This window comes from Myotis myotis, unplaced genomic scaffold, assembly GCF_014108235.1.
Source record: "Myotis myotis isolate mMyoMyo1 unplaced genomic scaffold, mMyoMyo1.p scaffold_m19_p_6, whole genome shotgun sequence".
In the NCBI taxonomy this organism is placed as follows: Eukaryota; Metazoa; Chordata; class Mammalia; order Chiroptera; family Vespertilionidae; genus Myotis; species Myotis myotis.
This window is the reverse complement of record NW_023416368.1, coordinates 7142328-7168075: the sequence shown is the minus strand read 5'-3', so window position 1 is coordinate 7168075 and position 25748 is coordinate 7142328. Positions and strand designations below refer to the sequence as shown.

Sequence of the window (25748 nt, the reverse complement as noted above, 5' to 3'; positions counted from 1 at the left end):
AAATATTCACTTTTTAAAAATCAAATGTAAAATTTACTGGTTTAAAAACAGCATCCTATCTAATGAAAGAGAAACATAGTAATTAGCATACGACCGCTACCTTCCCATTGGCTAATCAGGGCAATATGCAAATTAACTGCCAGCCAAGATGGTGGCCGGCAGCCAGGCAACTTGAAACTAACATGAGGCTTGCTTGCTTCAGTGACAGAGGACTCCAACATTCCCCGCCTGCCGCTGCAGGCCTCTGAGCTGCAACTCTAAGCAACTATGTAACAAATATAGAAGCTAAACAAAACCCCAGAAACCTGCTTTAGTCTGCCGGGCTTCAGCCAGCAGGATCACAACATTGTAAGCAAAGGCCAGAAACCTACTTTCAGCAGTGGAGGCCTAAGAGCTGGAGCCAAGCCTCAAAGCTAAAGCTGGCCCAGAATAAAAAAAAGAAAAAGAAAAAAAGGAGCAGTTGGGAGCTTCAGTCACCCCCAGCCTGAAAACAGCCCTCAGCCCCTCACCCAGGCTGGCCAGGCACCCCAGTGGGGACCCCCACCCTGATCCAGGACACCCTTCAGGGCAAACCAGCTGGCACCCACCCGTGCACCAGGCCTCTACCCTATATAGTAAAAGGGTAATATGCCTCCCAGCACTGGGATCAGCGGAACCGCGAGGCCTCCTGGCACCGGGATCAGCATGACAGGGGGCAGCGCCCAAACCCCCTGATCGCCCTGTGGCTCTGTGTGTGACAGGGTCGGGGCCACAACCTCCCTATCCACCCTGCTCTGTTCGTGACAGGGGAAGGAGCCCCAACCCCCTGATCAGCCCTGCTCTGTGCCTGATAGGGGGGAGCTCCCCATCCCCCTGATCGCCCTGTGGCTCTGTGTGTGACAGGGTGTGGCGCGCCCCCCCCCCCCCACACACACACACACGGGCCCTGCTCTGTGTGTGACTGGGTAGAGCCATAACCTCCCCATCGGTCCTGCCCTGAGTGTGAGAGTGGCGGTGCCCCAACCCCCTGATTGGCCCTGCTCTGTGCGTGACTGGGGGTGGTGCCACAACCTCCCCATTGACCCTGCCTTGAGTGTGACAGGGGACGGTGCCCCAACCCCCCAATCGGCCCTACCCTGAGCATGACTGAGGATGGCATCACAACCTCCCGATCCCTCTGCTCTGTGCCTGACAGGGGGCGGCGCCCCAACTCCCCAATCGGCCCTGCTCTGAGCCCGACCAGGGGCTGCACCTAGGGATTGGACCTGCCCTCTGCCACCCGGAGCATGCCTAAGCCAGCAGGTCATTATCTCCCGAGGGGTCCCAGACTGTGAGAGGGGACAGGCCGGGCTGAGGGACCCCCCTCCCCACCGAGTGCACAAATTTTTGTGCACCGGGCCTCTAGTATAATATAAAAGTATATAAGGGAACTATTGACATGCACAATCCTTTTCCTAAGAGATAATGTAATTATTAATTTTAATGTGTAGACTTCCAGATTTTACTCTGTGTGTGTGTATGTGTGTGTGTGTGTGTGTGTGTGTGTGTGTGTGAGAGAGAGAGAGAGAGAGAGAGAGAGAGAGAGAGAGAGAGATGTATGTAATCATTCTACAACTTAATTTTTGTTATCACTTGAGATATCAATGACATTTCCTAGGTGATTAAAATCCTAAAGGAAGAAATGGTAAGAGAATCAATCAAAACCTAATTTCTTCTTGGTACTCAAACTTAGACCACAGCAGGCCTAAAGAGAAAGAGCTGGAAGTACCTTGCTGAATATTAGCTTCTCTTTTAAGTAGATGAAGCAATCCTTCTTATTCCCAAATGTCTTGGAACCATGGAAATGTGTGTGTGTGTGTGTGTGTGTGTGTGTGTGTGTGTGTGTGTATGTGTCTGTCCTTAGGAGCTTTCTTTTGGGAACACTCAATTTCTAATTATATTGAGGGGAAAACCCCTCAATACTGATTTTCATGCTAATGGGAAAATTTACTTACTGCAGAATTATGCAACTCACTTCTTGCCAAATTATATAAAGGCCACAGCCCCTCTCAGTACAATGAAGGATGGCACGGGGCACCCATCACACTTGATTCATAACTGAGAGTTCTTGTCAAGGCTTTTGTCTTATTACCTACTTCCTATTCATTTATTACACAGAGTTGCCCTATTTTAAAAGTAAAGTCAATGTTTTTCTTTCATTTCTTCCATATTGTTAACTTCAATTTTTTTTAAAAAATTTAGGCTATTTAAGCTTCCACCTGAGGCAGTTTTTCTTAGTGATTGCATTCATTTATTGTGTGTGCATTCTAGACTTATTTTTTTTCAAAACAGGATCTTCACATGTGGAGTTTGTCTTTTCCCTACCAATCATTCTTACTTGGGCTGACTTACAGGAAGAGGACTGTTGAGTGAAACTTCTTTGCCCTAAGGGGCGATCCCTTCTCAAATGTCAGGATCTGGGAAAGTAACAGCTCAAGTAGAAATAATCTCGTCACTGAGGAAAGGCTGGTATCAGGAGCTGATCAGAGCACTGCGTGTTGGCTGCTGGTCGTGTTCAGTTACATGAAGCCTGCATGCGTCTCTTGTGCACTGAGGCTCCTTGGCAGCGCACACTGCGGTTGTCCCAGGCCTTCATGTCATAGTCCCTTTCTCATTCTTTTTAATCATTCTCTTCTAACACCATCGTGCTTTACATTTCAACTTCGTTACCTATGCAAAAATAATTTCTCTGGCCACATTGAGCTGGACAACTCACTTCAGGCTCATTGCAACCAAAATTTCCTGTCTTAATCGACAGTTTCCGATTTATTTTGGGTGAATGGACTTTGGTGGTAGGGGAAGGGTGGGGATGTTGACAATGACCATGCAGGGAAGAGGTGAGTCAGGAAGAAGGCCCTCCCATTCATGCATCTTTCCCAGCCCGAATGCTTTGACTTAGATGTGCCTGCTGAGTGCACTGAATGGCTCCTTTCTGTAAGTAGGATCGATAAATGCAAGGATGAGTTTCAGACTGATTCAGCCCCTGATTGGGCTATAATTATTCTTCATCCCAGACTGGGGGGTAGGGAGGTAGAGAGAGAGAGAGAGAGAGGTAGGTAGGTTCTGATCTTAAGAGTGTTGTGAATTTTCTAGAGTAAGGACTCTTCTGAAGCCACGAATGGCCTCATGGTTCTTTTGTAAAGTCACTAGTTTACACCTGTTCTAATAGAGCGAACTATTGGCTTGGGGTAGAAACATCAGCCAAGTCACCTTGAATTTAGAGCTTGGACAGAAAAAGGTTCCAGACAGTCATTTAGCTTCCCTTGCAGACTCATAACATCATCCCCTGGACAAATAATGCTTTTTTTTTTTTTTTTTTTTACCACCACCTGCTCTGTTCCAGCCTGGCAATCAGCTATCACTTGTCTCTGTTCCCTGGAGGCAGTATTGCCCAGTGGTTAAAGGAGTGAACTTTAGAGCCAGACACTCTTAGGCTCAAATTCTTACTTGCCATTTACTCGTTGGGTGACCTGATACAGTTAGCACAGTCCTTGGTGCATAGCAAATGCTTAGTAAGTAGTAGCTCTTATTAGCAGTAAAGGTAATAATAATGAAGTCTGCACAGCTGAAGATGACTGTTTATACCACCCTTGAGATCTCGTTTATGTACCATTAGAATTAGCTTAACTGCAGTGAGTTCCAGATTCGTCAGATAATTCTGTATGGCTACGTTGAAGGCACCGAGGTTCATTTCTTTAATAATTTATCATTTGTTAATACATTTGTTTATAACTCGCTCTTTTTTGAAAATCTTCATTATTGAAAGTATTACATAGGTCTCCTGTTTCCTCCCATTGATCCCCTCCAGCCTGCCCCACCCTCCATCCCAGGCCTTCACCACCCTATTGTCTGTGTCCATGGGTTATGCATATGTGCATCGAAGGTCTTTGGTTGATTACCTCCCACCCACCCACCTTCCCCCTGTTTTGGGTCTATTGATAGACATGGGATATTATGGCAGATAGTCTTGCTCTCGGCCTGCATGGAGCTTATACCTAGTGGAAAAGACAGGAAGTGAGTGGAGAAGATAGAGACTGAAGCATTGGGACAGGAAGCCTCAGTGGCTGTGGCAGTCATTTCTTCATCGAAGGAAGTCCACTAAGTGAGTGGCCTCCCTCCCACAGTATTCCTCCAGTGCCCAGCGTCCTATTTGGAGGCACAGAAGAATCTTCACTTGTGTGGCAAAGTAACAAAATAGTGTGGTGTGACATGATTGTTTGAGACGTTTCTCTCAGTTCCAGAGATGATCATGGAGACACTTAAAACAGATTTCATTTTAAAAACCTTCCAATTAATCCAGTCTTGCTCCCAGGCACTTGAGAAATGCATTAAGTATGTGTCTTGCCAAGAGCATATTCAGGCAAAGATGTGACTGGGTGTGGGAGACAGAGGAAAGCTGGGGCCTGGGGCTAATCCTGGGGGCATTTCCATGACTGCTTGGGAGAAAGGAGGCAGGAGGGGGCCAGGCTGTGCTGGTGGCATGGGAACGGGGCTGCTCAGGGCAGAGGGATGTCATCAGACAGGTGGTCAGTGTCAGCTGGCGCCCCGGCTCCCTCCGCATTTCCATTCCCTTGTTTGTGCCTCTTGAACCGCTTTTTCCTTTTGTCATCTAGAAAATGTATTTAATATCTTCTACCCAATGAGCTAATCCGTGTGAACAATGCAGCAGAGTACCTAACCCGTAGAAAGTGCTCAATACTAATGTTAACATCTTATTAACGTAGCAAGGGGTGGTGGTGTCAGTGACCCTGCGGGCAAGGTGCGGGTCAGGAAGGAGACCCTCTCATTCATGCCCTGGTCCTGCCCTTGAAGCTCTGACATGCTGCACCTGTTGGCTCACCTCATGATTTCTCTGGGGACAGGGACTGAGTCCTATGTCTGTCTCCACGGCAGCGCCTGGCACGCAGTAGGGGCTCAATAAGTGGGGCAGTGGCTGCTTTTTTGAAGATGCTGATTTCTGTCTCCTTACGGTTTCAGAAGCGAAACGGGTGGGTCTGGAAGAAAAACATGATACAATTTAACAATAGCTAATATGCATTGAGTGTTTACTACACTAGGCACTGTGCTAATTGCTTTCCATGCACTATTTGATTGTAGGACCACCTTCTCGGGCTACTGCCCTTTTTCTAACGAGAAGGCTGAGCCTTAGGATGATTAAGAAACTTAGCCAGGGCCACCCAACTAGGAAGTGGCCGAGCAGGGTGTGGAAACTGCACAGCCTCACTGCAATGTCTGTGTTGCCTCCAAGAGGTGGGGAAGAGATCAGGAGGATGCCTGTGGAGGTGGCACAGAGGAGCTAGGAGCGGCTGAGGGATGGAGAATGAGACGGGGCTGGGGGCCCAGAAACATGGCCCCTGGATTCTAAGGTGAACCTACCTGCTACTTTGCCTGCCCCAGGATGCCTTGGTTAGATGCTGCTCCCTTGAACGGTGGCCTGAGGCTGCCACCTCCATTTCAGGCTGAGAAATGTACCTTTTATGTACCTGCGTGGAAGAGGAGGTGCAAATACTGCACATACCACCCTACGGGGCCCCACTTGCAGTTAGTGTGGGCTCAGCTGTGCACAGTGTCTCCTTAATGAGTCACGTGCAGGCTGAGCGGCACTGTATTTACCTGAGTCCTGGGAGCCTGAGCACCCACTGCCAAGGGAGGAGGGGCGGGATAGGCTGAGGTCGGCCTCATGTGCCCCGGGATGGTACCTCGCAGGTGGATGCAGTTTTTTCTGGTGGCCAGGGCCTTCAGGCCTTCAGCAATCCGTTCCCTGGCACCATCGGCCGGCATCTGTAGTATCTTCCTAGGCATTCTGAAGCCTGAACAAATGTCTCCCTCCCGAAGCTATAACAGAGACCAGGTGCTACAAAAAGACCTTGGAGCTGCATCTGCTGTGCCCTTGACTTCAAGGCCACATGGACAGCCTTGCAGAAAGATGAAGCATGATTTTCCTTTGCACTTCAAGCTTCTCAGGGGAGGCCCACAGTGCTGAATGGCCCTCCATCGCCCATTTATTTCTCCCATATAATCTAAAGCCCTGATGTGTTTTTTTTCTGAGTCACTTTTTCCTCTATTCCTTTCATTTCTGTATACTCGGGTCAGAAAATTTGCCAATATGATCACTTCTCTACTCAGGAATCAACAGTACAACAAGAATAGCTAATAGTTACTTAACATTTACTAACTGCCTGATACCATATTAAACACTTGAAAGGCATCATCTCACTTATTTTTTTCACCTTGAAATAACCCTTTGAGCATTATATTTCCATTTTCTCAATAAGGAAGGTAAGATTCAGAGATATCATTTGTCTGAAGCCACAAAGCCAGTGTGTGGAGGAGGCTGGCTGGGTAGCAAAGCCCTTTTCAACTAAATAGCTTTTGTTTCCTTCCTTCTTACCAAAGGTAATCATTTCCTCCAACTTCTTATTCCCACCAAGTAAAACCTCAGGCTTAAAAATCACACACACACACACACACACACACACACACACACACACCCCACGATTGTTAAGACTGCAACAGTTTTGCCTAATGATGTAGCCAGTGTAAACTGCAAGGCATTTTTGCACAGAATCATTCGTTATCCTTTGTGGAACTTAAGCTGGTGTGGAATACATTTCCCTTCCTGACCTAGGGTGTGGTCTTAAGGGACCTACTTGTGACAAAATGACAGTGAGCAGCTTGGGTTCCCCCTGAGGCAGATGCCCCAGTCTTGTCCTGTGAGTTCTGTGTCGTCTGCCCTCCGCCAGGAGGAGGAGAGTGCTGAGTTCTGTCTGGAGCTATTCCACTGGAACTGTCTGCGACCTGGAGCAAATCACACGTCTTCTGGCCGAAATTAAATTCAGTTTTCCACAGCTTACAAGTCTCTTTTCCTCCCCACATCAGTCAAATAACATTTCTAAGACGGCAGTGAAGCCAAGTCACTTCCCCACCGTGGCCTCAGTTTCTTCATCTGTACAGTGGGAAGCATGGACGAAGTCCTCACTGTTCCTCCCCACGGCTCTTGGTTCAGGACCCAGGAGGTCCATCCCACTCTGCAGAGTTCTGACTAGAAGCGGCCGGTAAGGAACTCAACCAGGGCCAGTCTAAGCAAAAAAAAAGGGGGGAGGATTATTGGGAAGAGTTAAATAACTAGACACAGGAGAGGTCAGGATCCAGGGTAGCTTTAGGGATCTCTTCAGCAGGGGTTCACAGACACTCCCTCCCCCTAGAGCAGTGTCATTAAGAAAAAGCCCATTTGTGCTGGCCCATGTGGCTCAGCGATTGAGCATCGGCCTATGAATAGGTGGTCACGGTTCAATTCTGGGTCAGGACACATGCCCAGGTTGTGGGCTTGATCCCCAGTGTGGGGCTCTCATCATTGATGTTTCTCTCTCTCTCCTCCCTTCATATATATAGACAAAGGCCATTTTTGTTTCTCTTTTTAAAAAATATAAATTTTAGAGACAGAGCTACCTGGAACTATTTATTATGGGAGGTGGGTGTGAGTGTAGGTAGGGTCAACAGGCAGGAAAAAACTGCCAGAGGTGCCCTAGCCAGTTTGGCTCAGTGGATAGAGCGTTGGCCTGTGGACTAAAGAGTCCCAGGTTCGATCCTGGTCAAGGGCACATGCCCAGGTTGTGGGCTCCATCCCCAGTGGGGGTGTGCAGGAGGCAACTGATCAGTGATTCTCTCTCATCGTTAATATTTCTATCTCTCCCTTCCTCCCTCTTCTTTGCTCTTTGAAATCAATAAAAATATATTTAGGAAAAAAAACTGGTGGGGTACACACACACACACACAGGCAAAACCACAAGTAAGTTACAGAGAAAGTCCATACATATGTAAACAATAATGAGTCCCCTGTGGGCAGCCACATCTGGGTATTAAATCTGACCAACAACTGGGATTATGACAGGGATTATGATGTTCATTAAAGATTCTCAGGTGGCTGTGACTGAAGGAAAGAGTAATGGATTTCAAGGGAAAAGGCTTGGGGGATGGCCCTCCATTAGCCCTCCATTAGCTTAGCTTGGGGCACAAAGAAAAACTAGCATGATGTTCTTTGGGGCAACCACCACCCCTTTGAATTAGGATCCTCCCTTCCTCCCTGCCAGACCTGTCCCATCTTTTCCACTTGGATGGGATTCAGGCAACCTCTTGAGCATTGTCTGCGTCCTCGTCTAAGCACTGGGAGTGGCAAGAAACGTTATTCTTCTGCACCCACAATTAACCACAGCAAGACGAGAGCTGGCATTTACTGGCCCGGCATACACTGAGCACTTTGCCTGTGAGTGGGTCTCCTCACCGTCCTTGGGCATAGAGCTGTCACCTTCATTGTGCAGGTGAGAAGCTGAGGCTTGCAGGAATGAAGAGAGGCAGCGAAGTACACAGCTGATGGAAGGCCAGGGTTGAATTCTGGCTCTGTCCTTATCAGGGGGAGCCCTTGGACATGGTGCTGAAGCTTTGTCAACCTGTAAAATGGGGATAGGGCCCGCCTCATGGTGTGGTTGTGAGGGTAAGTGATTTAGTGTGTATCTGAGGATAGTGCCTGGGGCACAGTAACGTTCTGTAATGCGGGCTGTTATGAATAAGGTCTGCAGCGAGTCCAGGGCAGAATGGAGACTGGAACCCAGGGCCGGCTGACTGAAGCGCTTCTCTGTGCCAGCAGGGAAGGAAGGAGGGGAGAGAAGGGGAAGTCAGAGGGGAGAGAGGAGGCACGCTGCTCCTGGACTCCTGGCTCCTTGTCTCTGTGGCCTTGAGGCAGACACCCGGAAGTCAGCGGCGATTGCTGGGCCTGTAATGCACCGCCACGCTCAGCACTGGCTGACCCTTAAGCTTCTTACTCCAGAGGGCTGTAGGAGGGAGTCAGGAGAAAGAGAGAGAGAAAGACTAAAGACAGAGAGAGAGAAGCAGAGACAAACATAGAGCCCCTCACAGAATGCACAGTGCTCAGAGGTAAACAGAAACACACAGAAAGGAAGTGGAGCCCAGCCAGCATGGCTCAGTGGTTAAGCATCAACCTATGAACCTGGAGGTCATGGTTCGATTCCTGGTCAGGGCACATGCCCGGGTTTGCAGGCTCAATCCTCAGTGTGGGACGTGCAAGAGGCAGCCAGTGATTCTCTCTCGTCATTGATGTTTCTAACTCTCTCTCCCTCTTCCTTCCTCTCTGAAATCAATACGAATATATTTTAAAAATAAAAAAAAGAAAGGAAGTGGAAGAGAAGCAGAAAGGAGAGACACGAAGGGCAAGGAGGTGGGTGGGGATTTAGTGGAGACAGCGCTGAAGTGGCTGCAAGGGGCCCGTCTGTGGTTGACAGAGCAAACAAACCTGTAAGTGTGTTGTTTTATCTGCGGGGAGCACGTTCCCCTCAGCCGGCACCCGGGAGCAGAGACTGCGGGGCTGAGACAGGAGACGCTCCTTATCTGCTGGGACAGATGCTTTCCGCTCTGTACTGTGTGCAGGTGCCACAGGGTCAGGCCGCGGATATGCCACGGATGGCGATAAAGGCTTGTTTGGAGAGGCCTTGCGCTGAGCAACACTCCGAGGCGGGGCCCCGAGGGCGATAAGACTTGGGTTGTGGAGGCTGATCTACTAGTACAGTGATCGGCAAACTGCGGCCTCTTGAGTGTGGCTCTTCCACAAAATACCACGTGCGGGCGCGCACGTACAGTGCGATTGAAACTTCGTGGCCACACTCAAGGGGCCAAAGAGCCGCATGTGGCTCACGAGCCGCGGTTTGCCCACCACTGTACTAGTACATTGGACATAGTTTCCATAAAAAGTCACACGTGTGTATTAGCGCAGGGCCTGAAGATCTCTAGGAGGGCGTCCGTCAACATGCTAACACTCCTGATCTCTGGTAGGAGTAATGAGCTGTCTGGCTTGGCAAGCTATGCAGTTCTGGTTTGTGTACCTTTCTTACAATAACAACGTGGGGCCTTTCTATTCAGCGAAATAGCAGGTTTAAAATGGCTGATAAGCATGCTCCCGAAGTGACAGGGCAGCGAAAGCAGGGCCCTGACGTGGGACACGCGTGTCCCTAATCATCTGACAAGCAGAGGGGCCCTCCTGTGATTGAGAATTTTTCTCCTTGATGCTTTGCACGATACTTTGAAAATGCGGTGATCACCATCTCTGCTCTGATTCTTGAAGAAGGCTGACATTATTGATGTCTTCTCAACTCAGACACATTTTATTCCTTATTCTGCAGGGCTTAATAAAAGACGGTGAGGGCAGGTTTACCATGTGAGCCCGTGGGAGTGGGAGCGGGAGCGGCCTGTTCAGTGGAGGGGGGGTGGGGAGGTTTCCCTGGAGTGGATTATGCAGCAGGGACTGCTGAGCCCACTCCCTTCCCCTGAGTCCCCTCCTCCCACCCCGTTCTCTTTCCAGTTTTAAATGAGGTTTGTGGCTGGCACACACCTTCAAAGCTATTGCCTGTTGGCTTGAGAAGTGACCCAGATGTGTCTTCTTTCAGGCTTTATGAAGGCAAGGAACAGATGGAGTTTGAAGAATCCATGAGGCGGCTCTTTGAATCCATCAACAACCTGATGAAAAGTCAATACAAAACCACCATCCTTTTGCAGGTTGGTTTACGCCACGAAAACAATCTGTCTTTCCCCTCCGCTACTCAGTAAATGGCAGCACGGTGAGATCACGTCTGCTTTTGCTTTAACGCGCAGCCCTGTGTCAATGGAAGGTCTGGGAAGGCCATAGGTTCAGGGATCCTGAAGACTAAGGACTCTGTAAGGCAGGAGAGAGCGAGCATTTTTATGGTTTGTTTCCCATGAAGGTAGCAGTGCCTCTTAAAATAGCTCTGAAGCTCTTGCTACCTGGACAGAAGTAGGCCAAACCTGATCCACTTCTAATGCTGAGTGTAGTTAAGGTGGCCGTCTCTTCAGATCGTCCGAGTTTTATTCTCAGCAACCTCAACTCGGGCCCCCTTTGAATGAGGAGCCTCTTTCAGGAAGACGTCATACGTGCACGTATTGTGGGGGGCTGGGGGACAACAAAGGGCAGTGGGGTGAGAAGGTAGGACAGGAAAGAAGGAAGAAGGGGAGCAAGGTGAGCTGATGAGCATTTACAGAACTGAGGAGTCAGCGAGAATGTTCTTTGCGAGCAGTACGACTTCATGCTGGTCATGTAACCTCCCCGTCTCCTTTTCCTCACCTATGAAGCTTCCCTGTTTGTGTGAGGAGTACACGAGCATGGTCTGAAAAAGCAAATTACAGAATGCTATGCAAATGTGGTGAACTCACAGGATTATTATGCTTTGGGCATAGCCATTTTTACCCAGGTTCTCATTGTCTAGGGAGCTGCTTAGGAATGGGATATATCACTTTCCCTGGGACTTGGCCCCGATTTTGCTGGTTTCTCCGCATGGATCCCCACCCCAGAGCCATGGAAAGGGGCTCCCTCTCTTTCTTGATTTGCTCTAAGGGCCAAATGTAGCTTCAGGGATTTACATAAAATCAATGATGCTTTCTACCTATTTGCATGGTTGTTAAAAAGTTGGCAAAGAAGAATTTAAAGTCATGTTCAGATATGGAGAGCAAGAGCGTTTGAAGGCAATTTAATGCTGTTTCAGGCGGATGAGGGAGAGGGGTCAGGCCATGAGATGTTAGCAAACCCCACACAAGGAATCTTCTCAGACATTGACATCTGCTGCAGGAGAACAAGCATTGGGTTTTGAGCCAGAGGGCCTGGGGTGGGAAATGGGGCCTCCACACTTCCGGTTACCCTTCTATGAAATGGGAAGCCTAATGCCTAATTTAGAGGATTAAACGAAGTAATGTGTGTAAATCAGGATGTATAGAGCCTGTTGCATAGTTCAATTTAAATCACTTTTAGTCATTTGCATCCCTCCCCCCTTAACCATAAAACAGAAGCGTTGGAGGTCTTTTCCTAGGGTGGAATCTGGGAGGGGGTTTTGTGTTCCTAATCCTGTCACCTGGAGCCAAACAATGTGAGGGCATTCAAGATTCAGTCAGATTAGGAAATACAGATTCAAAGTTCAAGGGGAATAAAGCCACAAAAACTGACCATATATAGAGGAAGACAACGTTTTACCTAGTGGAGCAGTACCAGACTGCGGGCGCTCCGATTTTGAGCCTGCGTGGGGGATAGCAGGAAAGGGTGCTGTGATCTATTAGTAATGTCTGTCATAAGTTTTGAGTGAGAAGGTGTTCCCTGACAGCCCCCTGAGTCAGTGGGAGAGGGTTGTCACCAACCCTGATCCTTGTCTTCTCATATAAATGAGTTTATACGAGAGACCGTGACTGCATTGCGAAAAGCCAATTTATTAAACCATGCACCTTTATTGAAAAAGCAAAGCAAGAAAACCTATACATCTGGCTTATGAAGCACAGGCGTACAGTAAAAATGCCAATGATTGACATTCGTGGTTCAGACTTTACACTCCCAGCTGTCCAGTGGCTTACGGTGGAAACCCGAATCCGTGCCTGCCTCAGTCCAGAGTGGAGCGGGTCTGGTTCAATCTCAGCTTGGTCCACTGTGAGTTCTGGGACCTAAACAAGTTATCACTCATTTTTAAGGCTCATCTAACTCTCGTGAATGGCTTTCTGTACCTTTCCCTCGTTGTTCAGCATTGTCACGGCAGCAGCTCACCCAGAACGATGAAGAATTTAAAGCCAGACATTCAAAGAGGGTAGAAAGAGCATTAAAACCACCTTCCATTGACCTGAGTACCTACCAGGTGCCCAGCATGAAGCTGGGCTTTCGCACACAGTGTTTTTAATCTGCTAGGAATCACTGCCTTCATTTTCCACAGGAGGCTCATAAAGTTAAATAATTAATCCTAAATTATACCTATTTATAGTGGTGGAGCTAGGATTTCAACCACCCAGGTCTCCTAACTGCAAAGTTAATACTCTCCTCTAAGCCGTAAGAAATGGGTTACGCCAGGGGGTTCCATGTGTTTGCAATAATGGGCCATATGCTAGAAGCCCCTGTGTGTGCCAGGCTGTAAGCGTTGTTGATAAAACGGATGGCAGCTTGAGACGGTCAACACCAGACGCCTGGGAATCAGGTGTGGCATTTGGAGACATTGTGCAGACCCATTTGACCCATTCCCCTGTAGGTCTGCCATTCACTATTGCTCCAATTTGGTGGGATGAGTCTAAATAAATGAAAAGCTCATATTGTATGACATGCTTCTTTGGTCACTATGATTACCACTCATGCTAATGAATCCATTAGAAGGTCCAGGAGGGCGGCGGGGAGGGGGTCTCTCTCTTTTATTCTAATATCTGAACCAGCAGCTGCCATGTAGTAGGTACTAGAATATCTTCTGGTTGATTGAATGAAAGAATGAATACCCGCTTCCACCATTTTATGTTTTAGCATTTATTATGTGTCAAGCATTGAGCTAAAAACTTTACACATATTGTTAGCTCATTTGGTACTTATAACACCAATTTTATTAGTCAGGTCCTCTCTTATCTTTACTTTGCAGATGAGGAAATGGAGACTTAGAGAGGCTGAGCAACTTAACCACAACTAGGAAGTGGCAGGCCTGGGATTTGAATCCAGGATGTGTAAGTCCTGAGTTTGAGTTCCTAATCACAGCCAAACCAAGGACCGTTTCATGAAAGACCCAAGTCTTTGGCAAAATGTCAGGTGGATAAGCAATAAACAACAGTAAAGAAAGGGAGATATTTGATCCATAGTCATGAAGGGGAGCTAATTAAGGTTGCCTCTTTCTTTACTCTCTTTTCATTGTTAATCGGCATAAAATGTTCAGATGTCCGAACTAAGGGAAGAAAGGGGTCCATTCTTAAGTGGCCTAGGGACTGTATGCTGAATCCCCAGAGGTAGGAGAGGTGAGATGTAATATTTAACAACAGGCACTGGAGGGTCACCTCAGGTCTTTAAATGATTCCTTTTTTAAAAATATGTGTGTGTGTTTATATATATATATATATATATATATATATATATATATATATATATTGATTTCAGAGAGGAAGGGAGAGGGAGAGAGAGATAGAAACATCGATGAGAGAGAATCATTGATCAGCTGCCTCCTGCACGCCCCCTACTGGGGATCGAGCCGGCAACCAGCCATGTGCCCTTGACCAGAATCAAACCTGGGACCCTTCAGTCAGCAGGCCAACGCTCTATCTACTGAGCCAAACCGTCTAGGGCTATAAATGATTCTTTAATTGTGTCCCCTTCTCAACCATATACCCCCTACTTAGAATCAATATTTGGGAAGGATGACATTTTGTTCCGGTGAGGCTATTATGGATATACTGACAGCTTACCTTTAAAAAAAAAAAATTAATCTTCACATCAACTCTATAAAGCAGGTAACTTTATTCCCTTCATTCTCTTGGCAAAGAAACTAGAGCACACAGTGTTGATTTCCCCAAGGACAGTAGACAGACATGATCCAGCTGGATGTGAATTCAGACAGTCTGCCTCTGTAGCCACGCCTGCCTCCTGCCAAGCCTCAGGGGCCTGGGGGCACATGGGAGATGAGTGTCGAGGCTGAATGTCCCCGAGAGCGTTGCATGCCTTCCTCTCGTCATGCTGTGGTGGATTTCTGTGACATTGTTTGTCCTGTTTCCATGGACCTTGACCGCCATCACTTGGCTAAAATCAAGGGGTTGGCAAGGGGTGGGCTGGGACTGCTGTCTGCGCTCCTGGGTGAGGAGGATGTCAGCGCTCTGGGGAGCCGCGCCTCATTGCACAATGGGCTCTCTTGGCTGGAAGTCTGTGTCTGCTGGCACCCAGACTGAGCCCTCTCTGTTTTCACAGAGAGAGACAGAGAGTCTGGAAACCCTCAGAAGAAAAGTCCCCTTTGATTTTGACAGCATGCCAGCAGTTTGGTTTGTTTTTAAACCTTCGTTGTTTGCTAGCATCCCAGGTTGATCAATTCTGGTGAAGTCCATCTGGATAGCAGTCATCCTGCGTGTCCTCCCATGACTCCTCTCTGAGCAGTGAAATCACCGCTGCTTGCTGGGCATCTGGCTCTCTTCTTGGGGGCTCTGCCTGGCCTCTGGAAGAGGGGTCCAGAACTGATGAGTAATCTAGGAAATTCACTTGGAGGGTCACATGATGAACCCATTCATGACCTGACAAACATTTTCCTGGTGGCTATTCTTGCAGCTCCCATATCGTGGTGAGGAGAGTCCTTAACTTAAGGGATGTCAGAAAACTACCTTCTTTCAAAAACTATGGTCCTAAAGAGAGGGAGGTGCTTTCTCTACCTCTGCCCCCAAATCAGCCTCTCTCCCACCCTCATTGAGATCCCCCCACTTACCAAGTGGAAGCCTTTACTAAGCAGAGGGTCAGTGGCAGCATCAGGTCCATGTTCTTGCTGTGTTGCTTACTACAGGGTTTCTGGCAAAGTATTTAACCTCCGGCCATAGTTTCCTCATTGATAAAACAAGAGCACAGTGTCCACTCGTAATGTAGATGAAAGAATGAAACAACATCATGCATGTGAAGTATTTGATACATGTAATGTTTCCAATAATAGCTGCTATTTTAAAACCCTATAATTAATAATCCTATTATGTATGTTTGCATTTTCCTATTATATATACACATGTATATTCATACAGAAACATGAACATACTGCCTGTGTTTTCCTTAAATATCACATATAATAAACATAACAGCGACAGTAAAGCCACATGGTTCCCAGGAGGCCAACAGGCAAAGCTGTGTCTAGTCCCCAGGCCATAGAAAAATGTACCCAGGGGGGTCTCCAGCGGGTCTAACGGCTGAGCTGCTCTGCCTTCTGGGAACCTACCTGCTCTCCCTCTGCTCAGGTGTTTCAGGGCTGCGTGAAGGGAGGACTCAGGACAGGAGCCCTGCAGCCATGCTGTGCTGTGACAGTGTGGCTGTGATAACAGACTTGGCAAAATTCCTGTGTCAGAGATGGGCTGTCCCCATCGGAAAAGAAAACCACTGCCTGCCACTTCTCTGTGAGGGTGCCTGGACGAGATGGAGGTTTAATACTCTCCCACTGAATTCATAACACCCTCTGCGTCTCAGGGCGGCAACTTTTCCTTTATTGCCAACCCAGAGCTCAGAAGCTGGAAAGGTGGGTCCCTCCCCCAGCCCGGCCCCTCCTTACTAACAGCTGAAGGGCTGACTTGTGAGGCTGCTGTAGGCTCCCGGGTTGTCTCTGTCTACAGCCTCACCCCAAGCCCGGAGGTGATGCTACGCTGAAGTCCAGGCTTCCCCAACTGGCTGAGCGTTTCTTTCTGTTTTTGTTCTCTCACTTGGGTCTTTGATAGGATGAGTTCATATTATGGTTCTTCCAGGTGCTGGGGAATGAGGGCAGGTGCATGAGAGGTGATGCAGGAGAGGTCCAGTGCACACGCTTTTGGGGGCCTGCTGCCTGCTGGGCATTCCAGTAGGTGCCCGATGCCCTGTGTTCCCAGCCATTCCCCTCCACTCCGCATGGAGATGCTGAGGCTGTGCGGGGGAGAACCGGCCCAGGTCCCTGTGGCCCAGACTCTGTTCGTTGGCCTGAGAATGAGTAAACGATAGGAGTGCTTGGACCAGCCTTTTTCAGGGCATGTGCCTCAGCCTCCGGTGTCTCTGAGACCTGAGTGAACTGGCAGCTGGTGGAGAAGTGCAGCCGCAGACGTGTCTGGTCTGGCTGGCACGGTGTTAATTCAGTGAGTCAGAACAATACATCCTGTGGACAGAGTGTACATCCCACACAGCGCATCTCTCCCGCTGGCCTGTGCGGGGCGCATTCCCCTTCTTTCTGTTGCTTGACCAGCCCTGCAGGCGTCTGCGTTGGCTCTACCTGCTTGGCGTTTCCTGGTAAAGATGGCCTGACCAGCTAGGTATACTGTGGCTGCCAGCAGGGATGTCACAATGCATCTTGGCTTATTAAAATGCTGAAAAGCTCTGCAATAAAAAAAAAAAAACATACACTCACTTGTTTATCTTTGCTTAAACCAAACTTTCCCAAATTATTTGAATGCAAAATCCTTTCCCCCCCAGAATACCTAACACCATCCTATGGGACAAGGATGTAGTTTTAGGAACATCAGCTTTTGAATCTTGTTATCTCCTATCATCATGACTTGAAATAAAAAAGAATAAATATCTAGACACAACATCGAATAACTGTAAAGAAGTCTGACAAATCTGACAAGATACAAATTAAAATCCTTCTGTGTAATGAGAGAGATGATAAAGCTGAAAGACAGCAACAGTTGAACTGCAGGACAAACAAGAGAAAAGTTGTGCAATGTGTCTCACTGGGAAAGGGTTAATATTAGCGAAACATAAAGAATTCCCCAAACCAGTGAGATATCCCCTAAAGGAGAAATAGGGAACGAATATGGACAGTCAATTTACTGAATACAGATGTTCAATCAACACCTGCACTTGAAACCAAAGAATTGCAAATTATATCTCATAGTGACAAAATTAAAAAGATTTATAGTGTAGGGTTAGCAAGGTTGTAGGGAAAGAAGTCAAAGGAAATTGATCATCGCTTCTTTCCGAGGTAATATGACACTATTTCCTAAAATGTATATGTGTATACCTTTGTATATATGTGTGTACATTTTGAAACTCTAATTTCTCCTCAAGCAGTCCATCCATCCTACTGAGAATCTTACACATACACACATGTTTATGTCAAGTATTTTCTTACTACATATTTTATAGTAAAGATAACCTTTAGAGGAGGGCTTCAAATGGTACAGTGTACCCACAGGGCATCACTGTGTAGTGGTTAGAAATGAACAAAGTGCACTCTATGGAGTAATACCAGTGGTGTATGTTTAGCTGCAAAAAGCAAGTTGCAGAACTGTAAACATTACATGCATGTACACATACATGCATACACATACAAACACACACTCGTGCATAGAAAGCAGTCTGGAAGGAACTCACCTTGCTGTTGACAGTGGTCCTTTCTGGAGAGGAGGCTCTGGGGCTGAGGTGGAGTTGTGGGACTTCAGGGACAATTTTCACCCCATTGCTTTAACATATGCACATTTTTACATCAAACATGTATTACTGACGTGTAAAAATGATAGAGAACAGGAAGAAAAGGATGTAGGCCCAGAGAGAGACAGTTGCTATTTGAGCGAGGTGGACATGTAGCTCCAGGGCTAGACCGTGGCTCTGTAGGCCGCCTGCCTGAAGCTGAATCCTGGCTCTCCCACTCACTAACTTTGGGACCTTGGGCTGGTTATTGAATTGATGTGCTAGAGGGTCTTTATCTATGAAAAAAAAAATTCCCTGGTAGGGCTGAACTAAGGTTTTAACTTAAAATAAGAAGCCAAAATGAGAGGCAACAAGCATTTATTTGGGATAAAAAAGAATTGCAATTCTGTCGGTGTGGCTCAGTGGTTGAGCATCGACCCAGGGACCAAAAAAGGTTATGGGTTCAATTCCTGGTCAGGACATATGCCTGGGTTGCATGCTCAATCCCCAGTAGGAGTACATGCAAGAGGCAACAGATTGATGATGTTCCTCTCTGATCGATGTTTCTCTCTCTCTATCCCTCTCCCTTCCTCTCTCTCTAAAAAACAATAAAAACATATTAAAAAAAGGAATTGCAGTTCTTGGAACTCTGGTTGATGCAGAAACCCAAATAGAGTCCTGTTTACAGAGTGAAGGCAAAGGGATTTTATGAGAAAGGGGAAGGGCAATGATTACATGCATAGCATAAAGGAATTTCTTTTGGTGTCAGCAAACTGAGTTATTCTTTAGCCAGACAGGCCTGGTTACTGATTCCATCTCCAAGAGTTCGTAATCATCAGTCCTTATGGTTAGTTTGTGTGCTTCCCCCATTAGCTCTGCAGACAGTGGTTGGTAAGATGCTGTTGGTTGGGCCAGTCTAAATGTTATTTGCCCAGTTCAAACATTCCAGGTTTGAAGGTATAGGAGGGGCTGGGCAGCTCCTCCAGAAGGCCTTGCTTAGGCCACTTTTCACAAAGGTTTAACAAAGGAACCTAGCAGTGACATTTGGCGTGGTTTCTGCCCCACTGAACTTTCTCAGAGACTAGTCCTAATCATGTATGTTGACTAAGAAGCTGACTTGCATATGACTAGGATGTGATTTTCTTTAAGAAAGGAATTTTTACTATTTTTTATTTTGGTCTGACTATAAAAGGGTGATACTTGTTGACTGTAGAATACTTAGAATATACAGAAAAATAAAAAGTAAATTAAAAATTCACACTTCCCCTAGATTCTTAAAGTTATTTTCCAGCCATGTGACTTATAACTCCTTCTAGGGGAATGGCAGTTCCCTCTGCTGCTTAGTAAATGGTACTGCCATGCGAGAGGGTGGGGGTGCCTCCTGCCTCTGGGTGCATCAGTCAAGGTGCACAGAGGGAAGGACAATCCACCATGAGGCCCAGTTCCCCCACACCAGCTAGTGGACCAAGATGTGCCCGCAACTGTTCACACATTGGCCAAGGAGAGAAAATCTGCATGATTTCGGTCCAAAGCCATCCTCGCTACCAACAAAATAATTCAAGCACCCCATCTTCCAATAATGATAGAAGTTACCATTTGTATTTTTAATCTTCACAATCCTGCAAAATACGTTTTACTTCCTCAGTTTTACAGCTGAGGAGATTGAGATGTCAGAGAGGTTGTTTTGTCCAAAGCCAGGTGGCTTACTAAATAGAACCAGGATTTGACTGAAGAGCCATATAACTTCTAAGTCTGTGGATTTTCTATACATTACTTGAAGACAGAAGCAGTTGTGACTTACTTTTGTATACAGAGTATATGCCTGCCTATATTTTAATCTACATAGAGAGTTTCAAATCACTGTAGCTGTGCCCAGGATGCACGACCAATCTCCCTTGATCTGTGTCCAGTGGCAAAGTATCCTCCTCACCACACCGTGCAGAGTTGTTGGATGTGGGCATCACTCATGTTTACTTCCCTTCCCACCTAGGTGGCGGCTTTGAAATACATCCCATCTGTCCTCCATGATGTGGAAACGGTCTTTGATGCGAAGTTACTCAGGTGAGAACTTATGATGTACTTTCCTGGGCTCTGTTATCAAGCCAGGGACTCAGAGGCAGAGGAGGGCTCCTGTGGGGGATTCCCAACGGGCACGCCATTTGATGTCCAGTATTAATGTCTCCATTTCACCTGGGCTTGAAGGTGATTTGGGGTTTTAGTCTTTGCTTCAAATGCCATTTTGCTTTCTCCTTCTTCACTCTGTTCTTCTCATGAAATGAACACACTATTGTAATGTGACTGTGCTGTTAGAGTGGAGCCATCTGAGCCAGATATGTCCTTTCCTTCTTCTTAAGTTCCAAGTTGACATATAGAAGAAATACGTTTAGATTTAGAAAGGAGTTGCAAAGATAGTATAGCGTTCCCACAGGCCCTTCTCTCAGCTTTCCTTAATGTTCACCTTTCCCGTATCTATGGCATATTTATCACAACTGAGAATAGACTTCGCCCCGATACAAGTCTACTCACTGTACCCCTTTCTTCACTCAGATCTCACCAGTTGTTGTTGGTTGTTGTTTTTAACTGATGTCCTATTTCTGTTTATATGACAATTTTTGCTGGCTTCTTCTCATCTTTCTGGCCTTAAACTAAATGTTAGATTCTTGGAGAAGTTAACTCTGTAAAGAAATTAAGTTCCTTCCCCAGCCTGCACCATCACTCTCTGTCACAACTTCTTATTTATTTTCTTATTGCATATATCTCTTGCATTTGTTTATTTACTTCTGTGTCATATGTGGGCCTCCATGAGAATACAAGTTCCAAGCCACTGGGACAGAGTCTCTTCCCATTGTCTCCTCACTGCTCCGCACATTGCTGGTCACATATTACGTAGATACTTAATAAGTATTTGAAAGAATGAATGAACACAGGGAGCTCATTTTGGAAAGCTCATAGGGGCTATAATTTTGTTTCAGTGATAGTTTTATTTTCACTCTATTTGGGAAGAGCTATCTTCTTTTTCATGTCCCAAGTGGGTTATAACCGACAACTTTTTATATATTTTTTAAATTAAGGACCTTGTTTGATCTTAAGACTTATCATAAAGCATTACTAAGCACATAAAACATCCTATCTAATAAAAGAGAAACATGGTAATTAGCATACGACCGCTACCCTTCCCATTGGCTAATCAGGGTGATATGCAAATTAACTGCCAGCCAAGATGGCGGCTGGCAGCCAGGCAGCTTAAACTGAACATGAGGCTTGCTTGCTTCAGTGATTAAGGACTGCAACGTTCCCTGCCTGCCTTGCCGGCCTCTGAGCTTGCAGTTTAAGAAACATTGTAACATATAGAAGCTAAACAAAACCCCAGAAACCAGCTTTCAGCCGGCTGGGATCTCAGAGCTGGAGTTGATACAGAGTTTCGATTATAGAACTGAAACAAACCAGATACCTGCTTTCAGGAGCGGAGGCCTAAGAGCTGGAGCCTCAGAGCTAAAGGTGGCCCAGAATAAAAAAGAAAAAAAAGAAAAAAAGGAGCAGTTGGGAGTTTCAGTCCCAGCCTGAAAACAGCCCTCAGCCCCTCACCCAGACTGGCCAGGCACCCCAGTGGGGACCCCCACCCTGAAGGTGACCAGCTGCAAACAGCCATCAACCCCTCACCCAGGCTGGCCAGGCACCCCAGTGGGGACCCCCCACCCCCGATCCAGGACACCCTTCAGGGCAAACCAGCCAGCCCCCACCCATGCACCAGGCCTCTAGTCTATATAGTAAAAGGGTAATATGCCTCCCAGCACTGGGATCAGTGTGACGGGGGCAGCACCCAAACCCCATGATCGCCCTGTGGCTCTGTGTGTGACAGGGGGTGGGGCCACAACCTCCCTATCCTCCCTGCTCTGTTCGTGACAGGAAGGCGCCCCAACCCCCTGATCGGCCCTGCTCTGTGCCTGATATGGGGGAGCTCCCCAACCCCCTGATCGCCCTGAGGCTCTGTGTGTGACAGGGTGCGGCTCCCCAACCCCCCCTCCCCACCCCCCCGAGGGGCCCCGCTCTGTGTGTGACGGGGTAGAGCCATAACCTCCCCATGGGCCCTGCCCTGACTGTGACAGTGGCGGTGCCCCAACCCCCTGATCGGCCCTGCTCTGTGGGTGATAGAGGGCGGTGCCCCAACCCCCTGATCCGCCCTGCTCTGTGTGTGACAGGGGGTGGTGCCCCAACTCCCCTATCGGCCCTACTCTGTGAGTGACAGGGGGGAGCTCCCCAACCCCCTGATCGGCCCTGCTCTGTGCATGACAGGGGGGAGCTCCCCAACCCCCTGATTGACCCTGCTCTGTGCGTGACAGGGTACGGAGCCCAAACCCCCCTGATGGGCCCTGCTCTGTGGGTGATAGAGGGCGGTGCCCCAACCCCCTGATATGCCCTGCTCTGTGTGTGACAGGGGGTGGTGCCCCAACTCCCCTATCGGCCCTACTCTGTGAGTGACAGGGGGGAGCTCCCCAACACCCTGATCCGCCCTGCTCTGTGTGTGACAGGGGGTGGTGCCCCAACTCCCCTATCGGCCTTACTCTGTGAGTGACAGGGGGGAGCTCCCCAACCCCCTGATCGGCCCTGCTCTGTGCATGACAGGGTACGGAGCCCAACCCCCCCTGATGGGCCCTGCTCTGTGGGTGATAGAGGGCGGCGCCCCATCCCCCTGCTCAGCCCTGCTCTGTGTGTGACAGGGGTGGTGCCCCAACCCCCCAATCAGCCCTACCCTGAGCGTGACTGAGGGTGGCATCGCAACTTTCCAATCCGCCCTGCTCTGTGCATGACAGGGGGTGACGCCCCAACTCCCCAACCGGCCCTGCTCTGAGCCTGACCAGGGGCTGCACCTGGGGATTAGGCCTGCCCTCTGCCACCCGGGAGCAGGCCTAAGCCAGCAGGTCGTTATCTCCCGAGGGGTCCCAGACTGCGAGAGGGCACAGGCCGGGCTGAGCCCCCCCCCTCCCCCCAAGTGCACAAATTTTTGTGCACCGGGCCTCTAGTTAGTAAATAAGGTGATATGATAATGAAGTGATAATCTGGTTTTAAACCCCTGTTTCTTCAACCCCTTTGCTGTGTAGCCTTGGGAAACGTAGTTAACCTTTCTCAACCTTGTAAATACTTATCCTACTTGGAAAATTGGGATAAGTATTGGAGCTGTCTCATAGAGTTAGTCTTGAGGTTTAAAGGGCATCATGGATGTAAAGGGCAAAACACGTGCCGGATGCAGTCAGTGCTCAGGGTGACTGGCATGACTTTTCAGTTTTTCACGTCTTTGCATGCTATTAGTGTTCAACATCAAGACTAACTGCACATCTTCACTGAAGGTTTACTAAGCAGCCGATGCTCTGCTAGGAATTGGGGGGCCAAGGAACCTGGCAGTTTGGGGATGGGCTCTGAGTGCCATGATGTTGGAGACACTAGTCTCACTGGTTCTCTGTCTCCTGTTTTCCTGCCTCAGCCAACTCCTGTATGAGTTCTATACCTGCATCCCCCCCGTGAAACTCCAGAAGCAGAAAGTCCAGTCCATGAACGAGATAGTCCAAAGCAACCTCTTTAAAAAGCAAGGTGAGTGCAAAGCGGCCTGGCTGGGTGGGCGGGGCCACAAACCCCAGGTACTCCTCACGTGATCCTGCTCCTTACATGCTTGCCTGGACAGAGCAATCTGCCCAATTACTAGACCGGCTCTCTAACTACTTCCTTAATCCGAGTAAATGAGAAAAGTGTCTAAACTGACAACTTAGATACCAGAATCTAAACTGATTGTAGAAGAGCTTAGGTGGCATCGTTTGTCTGTCCTGAGAAAGTTTAATGAGGTGGTAAATTTGGAGTGGGATGCTTTGGTTTTTCTACTCTATGGTTTTTTGCTTATTTCTTCAACTTGAGAGGAAGTAGGTGAAGCTGCTTTTGGTAGAACGACCCTGTTATGGAGAAGTTCTCAAAATTTCCAGAGGATAAGAATGACCTGGAGAGCTTGTTTAGAAATGGATTGCTACTCAACCCATCTCAGAGATTCTGATAGAGTGGGAATTCATTTTCTCTTTCAGTTTTTTAAAAATGTGAATCAGCTTTGAATAGGTGATGCATTTTACAAGGATCTAAATGCCGGGGTCTGAGAGGGTGCCACCTGCAGGAGATGCCCCCAGACCCATACATAGCCACTGGGTCCCCTTCTCTAGAGGCAACCCAGGGGTCCCAGTCTCCAGTGTTTGCTTCCAGGGCCTCTGGATACATGGATTCCCAACCGTGGAGTTGATCCTTTAACAACACTTTGCTTAAACTTTGAGGGCCAACTGGCCACTGGTCAGGAGGTGGGAGACACTGGTCTCACAGGCTCTCGGCACTCCTTCACAGGCCAATTGAAAAAAATCGGAGTCTTAGTGGGCCTGTGCAGCTCACACCCTCGTTCAAGTGTCAACTGTATGCAACACATTCTCCCCTAGCCTCTAATTATTGTTGCTCAAACAGTAGCATGTCACACAACTACCCTGTACTCGCCTTCCTTCCCTCACTAATGCTATTTCCTGGAGAGCAGGGCATGGCCATGGATTTGAACAGGAGTGTGGTCAGCCTCTTGCTCACCCAAACTGACCTGGTAACCAGCAGTCCTAACCAGCACTCCACTGTCAAGGGCCTCCTGTTTTTGAGGCTGGAGAGCTAGGTGGCCACACCTCCTCCAGAGAAGACCAGATAGGACTTAGAAGTCTCTGTTCACTGTCCCCCGCAGCTCCAGCCACACTCAGACTTCCTGGCATCATGCCTGTCTGTGAGGGTAGAAACAGTGACTCGAGGGCGAGCAGTGTTCTCTGTAGCCCGAGATCAACCCTTTCCAATTAGGTCCCTCTCTGTCCATCCTGATGTCAGTAAGCCCCCTGGGCAAGGAACGAGAGACTGGGGAAGCAGAGGGTCAGTCAGCACCCAACTGGACTTCATGCAGAGTGAAGCTTGAATATTTATGTAAATTTCCTGGTAATCACTGAAATAACCAGGAACCACTTTGCTGTAAACATTTCTTCCCCGATTGCGTGGTTAACATGGTGCATCCGAAGTCGCTGTGGGAGGCCCTGGCATTGAGGATAAGACAAGGGCCTGGGAAGAAAGTGCTGTGTTTTATATTCATGTCTGTGGCTTCCTGACTGTTCAGACAGATGTGTGACAACAGATTCATGCAATGCATCTATGCTTTGTTTGTGCAACGTGGCTTGGCAAGGTGATTGGACACGAATCCTGGTGAGTCGTGTTGCATTTTTTTTTACTACTAGCTTTTTTCAAGTGAACGTGCCGTGGTTTTCAAGTTCTGACTTCCACATCGGAACCAACTGCCCTCACGCTGAAAGCTTTGAGACATGCCTGCCCCTTCCTGCCCTGGCAGGCCCTTCTTGGATCTCAGGTGGTGTCACTGTAGAGATGAACCGAGTCCCCTCCTAGGGACATGACAAGGACAATGCTGGCTCCATGTGGTGCTGCACAGGCATCAGAGAGCAGGGTTACTCAGCTCTCCTCATTGTTCAGAGCTGCCGTCACTGTCGGGCCCTGCTCAGCATCAAGGCCGGATGGAGTGCCCCGTCCCGGGTGGGGCACGGGGTGTCAGCTCCAGCCTGGAGGAAGGCAGAGTAATTCCTTACCGCATCCACATCTCCTGGGCTAGGCCATGGCCCCGGAGGGTTAGCATAGTCCCAGGGCCAGCTGCACGGCTGCTGCTCACCAGGCCTCCTGCGTCTCTGAGTTTCAGATTCAGTAAAAACCCTCTGATTAATATTAACAGACAGAAGGCCAGTGCTGTACACAGCTACAACAGTAATGC

General features: G+C 48.1%; 1 protein-coding gene across 2 annotated transcripts in view; it reads left to right on the top strand.

The window, feature by feature from the left end:
* Positions 1–25748, top strand: part of DOCK2 (dedicator of cytokinesis 2) — a 374655-nt gene that overhangs the window by 81221 nt on the left and 267686 nt on the right. For both annotated transcript variants that reach the window (XM_036312510.1, XM_036312509.1), the window contains exons 23-25: positions 10473–10581; positions 19917–19987; positions 23406–23512. In XM_036312510.1, coding sequence (XP_036168403.1) covers positions 10473–10581; positions 19917–19987; positions 23406–23512 — 287 coding nt within the window. The remainder of the gene's footprint in view (positions 1–10472; positions 10582–19916; positions 19988–23405; positions 23513–25748) is intronic.